Raw genomic sequence first — 9,111 nt, forward strand, 5'->3', positions numbered from 1 at the left:
CTGAAGAACAAAACGACAGCAACTTGTCTGTTCCCCTTCCCCCGATTCCCCAGCACTGTTCCCATCCCCCCAATTCCCCAATAAAAATCTTTAATAAAAACACCTTATGAATATATATATATATGCTTGATCAAAATAATTTTTAATTAAATGTTTTATATTGTGAATTAAGAGAGGTAGCTGAAGTTCAGTAAAAAACAGGAGAGAAGTTAATCTCAGAATGGAACAGATATAAGCAGTTTCACACCACTTTGTAATATGCTGCTATGTTGTAATAGTAGGAATATGAGACTTCCAAAAATCAGTGCTACATGGTCAAATTGGACTCTTGCTTTTCTATTCATTTCATCCATACATTCAGTGAAAATATCCTGTTAATAATATCTTTCTTAAACAGAAGATTCCAAAAGTTTTCTCATTTGGAATAAGGTAATAATTATGTTATGTAAAATATTTTTTAAATGCATGATTAGGCTACTAACGTATTCTAAAGTAAATACTATCTCTTTTGGTTTCAAAGGTTTTTAAAAATCAGGTAGGTGACTACTAAATACATACCTAGGCTATAAAGAGCCAGCAGGAAATTTCATTAAGGAACTTGCCTTCTATAAATGACCAGTTATCAAAAAATTATGTTCTAATTACATCTGAAGAAACAGAAATACAATAATACTGTCTCTTCATTTTGGTGAACTGGTCAAGTGTGAGCTAATCAAGACAGATAGTGACAACAGTGAGGGTCTTAGATGTTCGGTTCACCTCACTGCCTTTCACTCCCATTTCATTTTACATCAACCCTACTTTTGTGTCTTATCTGCTCTGCCAATACATAAAAAATCAATCTGATAAATCTTATAAATATAAAGAAATATAAATGAATAATACAATAAAATAATAAATACATAAATAAAATTTAAATATAATAAAGATAGATAAATATAAATAAACAAATCTTATTTGCTCTGCCAATATGTAATAATTGACTAAGGATTCTAAATCTAAAAATTGAAACTCTAACGTGATAATGTTTAAAGCAATGATTCTCTCTGAACATAACTTTCAAGTCCCTGGTAACTCCAGCTTTCAGGTCACTAAGTCCCACTAATTTCCATGTTAGCACCTTAGTACTAATCTAAGCTCACTGTAACTGTCCATAGGGCCTACAGTAGTCATGTGACTCCAGAGATACAACTGTGAGCTCTGTAGGTTTCAGCCAAATATACATGTCATGAGCTTTAAAAATTAATGTATTTGATAGTTCTGGCTTAATTTTGAAGAAAGGGCAACTGAAAACAAAAGTCTTGCCTTCCAGAGCCGAAAGTTCACTTGGTAGTGAGCTCTGTGGCTGAAACGGTTAATGACTAAAGACTGCCATAAACCCCCTCATCCATTATATAGAAATCAGCATTTAGCTTCTGTTTCCTAAAACACAGATGCTGAGAGGCTAGAGCATCCAGAAGCACCTTCCTGACACAGCCCATGTGTTTTATTTGGATTAAGGGTGGAGTCTCAATTCTATGAAGGTGTAGAATTACTGATAGACATGAAAGAAAATATAAAAAGTTAAACTTTTTGAGACAGATTATCTTCATATTATAGTCTTTAGACATTTAAGTTAGTAAAAAAAAAAAAAAACATTTTAGAAGCTGTAAGTTCAGAAGTGCTTTGCAGTCTTTTTCCTTAAATGATGTAGTCATTGCTAAACTGTTCTGAGAGAAAAACAGGCCTGAGAAAAATACATTATTTCAAAACAACTCTGAAAAAGACAACAATATACCTGCCCTAACAAAATGCTTTACAAGCTACAATCAAAACAGTGCAATACTAACATCAGCACAGACAGAAATATTAAGGTAATAGAATAGAAATTTTATAAATAGACCCAATTAGTGCATGATAAAGTTAGCATTTCAAGTAAGTGGGGAAACTATGGATTCTCCAATAAAAGGTCTTGAGACAACTAGCTAACAAATTGGGCAGAAAAAACTAAATCAACTATCTCATATGTGACAACAAGACAAATTCCAAATACACTAATATTTGCAATTTATTCATAAAATAATAACTTATGGAAGGAAAACACAGGTACATTTTTATATAATCTTAAATTGGAAAAGGTCTTTTTAAGCAGAGCAACAATTAACAATGACATAAAAGAAATGACTGATCTAACTAAATAAAAAAATGTTAACTTCGGAATAGCAATAAATACCACAAAACTAAAGAGAAATAAGTTAGAAGAATGTGTTTCATATTTATGGCAAAGAATTAGTATCCTTAATATGTAAAGGAATCCTTCAAATCAATAAAAAGGAATACCTCACTTTATAAAAGAACAAGTAATTTACAAAATGGCTAAACAAAAGAATAAGTATTCGACCGCCCTAAGTGATACACATAATTGTGATTCTATTTTAAATAACCAAAGATTTAAAACAATTACAAAATCCATTGTTGTTGTGGGTATAGGAAAACAATACTCAGGTACAATGTTGGTAGAGGTCTAAATTGATATAACCTTTCAATAAGTCAATGTGGATAAAAATCTTTTAAAAGTCCAATCCCTTTTACCCTAAGGTAAAAGTCCAATCTACCCTAAGTAGATAGTCTTAATATACCTTATTCAAAGGTGTATTAGTTTCCTATTGCAGCTGTCACAAATTAACCCAAACATGGTCACTTAAAACCATAGCCAATTTATTTTCTCACAGTTCTGGAGGCCAGAAGTCCAAACCAAGGTGTGAGTAGGGCCGTACCCTGCAGGGCCCTCGCTGGGAGTCCATTCCTGACATCTTCCAGTCTCTGGTGACTGCCAGCATTCCTTGGCTTGTGGCCACATCACTCTAATCTCTGCCTTCATCTTCACACCCCTTTCTCCTCTTCTGTGAGTCTCTCCTCCCTCTGCCTCACTCATAAGGACAGTTATAATGGCATTTAGGGCCCACCTCCATATTCCAGGATTATCTCCTTATCCTAGATCCTTAACTTAATCATATCAGCAAAGATCCTTTTTCCAAATAAGGTAAAATTCACAGCTCCTAGGAATTTGACATTAATATTTCTTGGGGGCGGTGGGGGGAGGCTTCTTTTTTTTTTTTGGCCTACCACAGAAGGTGATAACAAAACAATTTGGAAAAGAACTCTTCCTTGCCTCTTCCTAGCTTCTGGTGGCTCCCAGCAATCCTTGGTGTGCCTAGATTTGTAGCGACATTATTCCAATCTCTGCCTCTATCTTCACATGGCCTTTTCCCTATGTCCATGTGTCTCTACGAATATTCTCTTCTTATAAGGACACCAGTTATTGGATGTAGGGCCCACTCTAATTCAGTATGACCACATCTTATCTAATTACATATGCAGAGATCCTATTTCTAAATAAGGTCACGTTCTGAGGGTCCAAGTGGACATGAATTTGGGAGGGACACCACTGAACTCACTCTAGGTGGGAACTGGCCAGCATCGTTCTCTCGCTGCATGAAGACAGGCCCAAGCAGCTCCTGAGCTCTCAGTGCTGGGTCCAGAAAGGCACAAACCTGAAGGAATTTCACCCACATCAAACAAAGCTCCTGCGAAAGCATAGCAGTAGCCTGGGTCAGGGTCTCGGGATTCTCAAATGTTAGACATTCACTTTGCAAAAGACAAATGAATTCCAGGATTCTCAGAGAAATCAGAGGCCCCTGCTTGAACCAGTCTAATGCCCAAGCTGTACTAAATGATCACTTGTGTGATGTAGGTTAAAGGACTTCAAAAGTGTCCCGCCAAAAATACCAACTGCATTCCAATCCCTAACATTTTCCCCATAATATAAGTAGGCTAAAACGAGGTTATAGACTCTAAAATAGTTCTGTGTAAAAAGAAAAAGAAGAAGAAAAAGGAACAGGAGGAGTAGGAGGGGATCACAAATACACATACACACCAGGGCGGGGAGTAGAAACATATGTGCAAAATTAATTGGCTGGTCTTTAAAAGGCAGGACTGTAAGAGAACAGGAAACAGGACAAATCAGTAATGGATTTTTATGAAAGGGGTTGCAGAGGCCTGAGTGAGACACCTCATGGGAGGATCCTAAGCCGTGAGAGGACTGGCTGCATAAAATGGTGTCTAGAAGCATCTAAGACACACAGGAAGTAAAAGGCAAAGACATACTTTGTCTATTTCCTGATTTTTCACTGCCTTGCCCCCCACCCTTGAACAGATATAAAGCCTTGAAGACTCTGAAACATACCTAAGTTCAGGGTAGTTCCATAGAATCCTACTTAATTAATCATTTCCTCTAAAGAAGAGTTAAACTCACAATCAAAAAGAAAAAATAATTAAATTGGCTATTTTACCTTAATCCAAATATTCCATGACTCTGAGATAAAAATAAAGATGAATCAATTTTACTCACCAACAGTTTCTTCTGATGCAGCAGTCAAAGCTAGAAACTTTTTTGTATTTTCCATTTCCTCATTACTTGGCAAAGCTTCACGATTTTTTGCAGACTATTGAAAAAGAAATGAAAGTTTAAACATGAGAAAAGAAAGCAATTGATTATACACATCAGTATTTTGTTAAATTCCAATAAGGTTTCCAATTGTGTACATCCAAACAAGAAGGTTCAGGTCATTTTTATTCCTTTAATTAGGAAATCTGTTAATGTTTCCTGTTCCCATAAAATTCTGTCAACAGATATTCCCAGAAAGAGATGATGTATATATATCTATCATGATATGATAACTACCTTGCTTAAAGCTTCTTAAGTTTCTATTTAGTATTTCTATAATTAATGAGTAACCTAAAGGTCCATCATCAAATTACAATTTCAGTCATTTCAAGATTGCTACTGTATTTGATTATGTTTCCAGTTATAACTCTTATTTCCAAGCACGTAAAAATCTGCTTTGAGATTCAGTAAGACTAAATGATAGGCTAATTTTTTTTCTGTTAAAATTTACACAAATTATTTCTCTAGTTTAAAGCACTGCATGTTGTGCTTTCTTTCCATCCCAGAAGTCATCCTGGGAACCTTGTAAAAGTGTATTCTTAATTACTTTATTATTAACTCATATTATTACTTGGGAAATTTCCTCTAAAGTCAGCTAACATGATCAAGGAGGAATTTATCAAAAACAACCAATCTGTTATTACAATGTTCCTTACCTTAAAAAGTGCTCTCCTTTGAGGGGCAAAGTTCAAATGTGAGCCAATGGCTATACATCAAGTCAGTGCCAACATCTGGTCAACCTCCACCCCCTCAATAGTACAGAGAATAAGATGTCCAAGAGAGCCAAGGAAAGTTAATCAAGCACTAGAAATGTATTGAGACAGAAGCAAATAGAGCATGGCCCCAGACTTCTAGCACATTACAGCTTCCTGAAGAGATCTTGACCAGCTCATGAAACACTTGTTCATAAAAGTTTACTCAAATTATAATGAGAATGAGGGGTTTAAATTTTTGTGTATTTGTGTATCCATCTCCAAACTTTAACCTTGCTGTAGAAAAAGCAGACATACATATTTGATGAAAGTAGGCACCCCACCCCTTTCTATTCCAGAGATGGGGAAGCCCTAGCCTGAGGCCAGTAGGAGGGGCCCACTGGGCTGTCCAAGAGGAACGAACAAACCAGTGTCACTGCGATGCCTGAAATCTGGAATGCTGCACAGTTACCTACCTCTGCAAAATAAATCAATAAAGGCAGACCCCATTAACACTACCACAGTCCATGCTTTTCTTACTCATCATAGAGGAAGATATGTTTTTATACAGTTCTCACCTTAAGTTCTTCCCACAGCTTTATTCTCAATTCTAGACCTTGCTTCTTAATTTCTTTTTCTCTGTATTGTCTCTTCACCAATATTTTATCAAGCCTCTTTAACTTCTGAATAGCATCTTGAAATTGAGAATCTAATTCTTTCATTTCGGGTTCATCTATATTGCGTTGAAAGAAGAAATGAGCTTGAAGTTTAGTAAATCATAAAAGTTTGTTTTGTTTTGTTTTGTTTTTACTTATTTCTGCTTTCATTCAACAAATGTTTATGGCTGATGGTAATAACTAACATTGGTGTCATTTATCTTGATTTACAAGGTGCTTTCACGTGTATTCTTTTTATATAATTATCTAACAACCCTGTGAAATAGATACGTATCTCTATTTTACAATTGACGTAACTGGGTCCTTTCCAACAGCTTATAAATTATAGCATTGAACTCAGAAGTGGGTTTTATATTATTTTAAATCCCAAATTCTTTCTCCTTCATTCTGCTCTACCTTCTATATGCATAATTAACAAAATAAGGAATAAGACAACAACCCTATCCTAAAGCTGCTTCAGACTAACTGAAAGAGAAGACATGTACACAAATAGCTACAATAAAATGTAGCATGTCATAAGTGACACAGAGTGGTTCCAACATATAGAAACCTTCTACAAATGAGTAAACTGAGGCTAATTTGTAACTGTTACATACATATCCATGATAATCTAACTAGTAAATGTCAGAGTCAGTTTCCACCTACATCTGCCTGACTCCAGAGCCAAAGTCCTTCACCACCAGGCGACACTATCTCTGTGAAGTCTGATGAAAGATGATAATCTGGCAATAAGCATAAATGCTCAAATACTAAAGTCTCACTTATCCTAGATCATTAGAAATGGCATATTATTCTACGAAAGTCCAAATTTTGCAACTTTTGAAAACTCAAGAGTCCAGTGATGTTTCCTTATAATGTATATCATTCCTCTTTAAGGAAAAGGAGATATTTTTAGAGGGAATAAACTTATTCTGAAAGAATACTGATCTTATTAATAAGGAGGCTGTGCAAATCTTATTGCCTACGTACTTCAAATGCAACAGCCTCTAGTTCTAATTCCCAACTGCCAATCCTAGCATTCTCAGGCTCCATGTATCTCAGGCTCCAGGTGGTCTATATAGCAGGCATTTTGAAGTAACTCATGCAGTCCTGAAACACTATTAACGAATACATGTAAACTGGGCCCATAGCTAATCTCAACTATAAAACCTTGTTTCTGATAACTGTAATCCTGAGTCACCTGACCTAACTGTGAGAGCTGATCTCATCCCAAACATTCTAAGTCTGCAGTTTCCAGTTTATGATCTCAGCTTCCCTTTACAACTTTAAAAATTATGCAGAACAAAAGTAGCTTTTGTTTATGTGAGTTATATTTATTGATAATTACAATATTAGAAATCAAAACTGAAAAATATTTATTTTAAAATAATAAACGTATTACTAATTATATGTTACCATAAACACAACATTTTTGTGACAAATAACTACATTTTCAAAAAAAGTCATTAAGATGAGTGGCATTGTTTTAATTTTTTAATATCTGGCTTAATAGAAGACAGCTGGATTCTCCTTCCTGCTTCTAAAGTCAACCTACCGTAATCTATTGTTTCAGCTACAGTATATGAAGCAAATTTACAGAGACGTGCAGTTGAAAAGGGGATGAGAAATCTGATAGTCTTTTCAGATAATTGTAAATATTGTTTTGATACTATATCAAAACTCAACAAGGGGTAGTCCCGAAAAGGTTAGTTGTAATACAAAATCTGTAAGCCTATCAGTGAGCTTTTTGTACTTGTTCCATTAAAATCCATGGATCTATCTTTCGTTTTGAATGGATCTTTTACCCTGTGTTCGTCATTTGGAAAATAGTGGTTCACTGAATTATGCAGACCCTCAAAATGTTAACACATTTCAGTATACAATATCAAAAAATCACGTTTGTTAATATGCCACCAATTTTTATCAGAGAAGTCTAACTATTGGGAAGCTCTCTAGCTCACGGTGACATACATAAGTTTTTCAAAATTCTAACTTTTATTTGAAAGTTCAAATTTTATCATTGACAAAAAATACTGTTAGTTGTCTTGTTTGAGGTAAAAGGCTCATTTCATTAAAAAAAAAAAGTCTAATAAATACCCAAGTCTGAATGATAATAGTTTTCCTGTCAGTCTTTCTTTCAAGTAAAAATGGTATTCCATTTAAAAAGTGGCCACTAAACTATCACACAATACTTTTCCTCAACACAACCTTCAATTTTGTTTTACCACACAGGATATTAAAAAGATGTGTATTCAAAGGTCAAGATTTAATAAAATTAACAATTTCTACTGCTCCATCAAAGACATTCTTGAGTCACACTGGCTATTTCTTTTTTCTGCCAGTGCCTGGTCATGAAGAATACAATGACTAATAGTACAATTTGGTGCCATTGCCTTGATTCATGCTAAAGCACCAGCGATTTTACCCACTATTGTTTTTGTACCACCAGTGCAAATGTCCACTCGGTGGGCAAAAAGGCAACAAGCATTATTTCAGTATTATGAGGAACTGTATTACTAATATATTATATTAGTATTATGATGAAAGGAGTTTTTACTTGGCAGATCTCCTGAAAGAGTTTCAGAGACCACATTTTAAGAACTGCTATTCTAGAGGCCAGCCGGGTGGCTCAGTTGGTTAGAGAGTGTGCTCTTAAAAACAAGGTTGCCGGTTTGACTCCCGCGTGGGATGGTGGGCTGTGCCTCCCCACAACTAGATTGAAAACTGCGACTGGACTTAGAGCTGAGCTGAGCCCTCCACAACTAAGATTGAAGGACAACAACTTGATTTGGAGCTGATGGGTCCTGGAAAAACACACTGTTCCCCTTCCCCAATTCCCCAATACTGTTCCTTTCCCCAATTCCTCAATAAAAATCTTTAAAAAAAGAACTGCTGTTCTGATTCACTCTGACCAGTATTAATTTAATAACCATGAAAAAAAAGGAGTCTTTTAAAATCCAAAAGAGTTATTAAGATCAAGTGGTATTATTTCTAAAAAGGCATTTCTAAGTTACAGGATAACATTTTATTGTGCAGTTTTAGTCATCAAAAAGATCAATAAATCATGACATAAAATGCAGAAGTACTTCCTACTTGATTAATGTAAAATGACCACAATAACAATTTTACTAAACAACATATTATTTTTCTAATTGTATTTAAGGACTCCTAATATTCTTCTGTATAATGACTGGTGATTGCTTGCTCACAAAAAGTATGGCACATTTTTTTATTATTATTCCTACTTAGCTGATAAAAAACATACCTAATTCTAATA

The 9,111-nt window shown here is 34.9% G+C and overlaps 1 protein-coding gene across 3 annotated transcripts in view; it reads right to left on the bottom strand.

Annotated features, from left to right (window-relative positions):
• The window catches only part of FSIP1 (fibrous sheath interacting protein 1), a 181,738-nt gene that overhangs the window by 151,931 nt on the left and 20,696 nt on the right, over positions 1-9,111 (bottom strand). For 2 of the 3 annotated variants that reach the window (XM_019644901.1, XM_019644900.1), the window contains exons 4-5: positions 5,757-5,911; positions 4,391-4,484 (exon numbers count right to left, since the gene is read on the bottom strand). In XM_019644901.1, coding sequence (XP_019500446.1) covers positions 4,391-4,484; positions 5,757-5,911 — 249 coding nt within the window. The remainder of the gene's footprint in view (positions 1-4,390; positions 4,485-5,756; positions 5,912-9,111) is intronic. The other variant, XM_019644902.1, reaches the window with a different exon arrangement.

This window comes from Hipposideros armiger, unplaced genomic scaffold (assembly GCF_001890085.2).
Source record: "Hipposideros armiger isolate ML-2016 unplaced genomic scaffold, ASM189008v1 scaffold_92, whole genome shotgun sequence".
Classification (NCBI taxonomy): domain Eukaryota; kingdom Metazoa; phylum Chordata; class Mammalia; order Chiroptera; family Hipposideridae; genus Hipposideros; species Hipposideros armiger.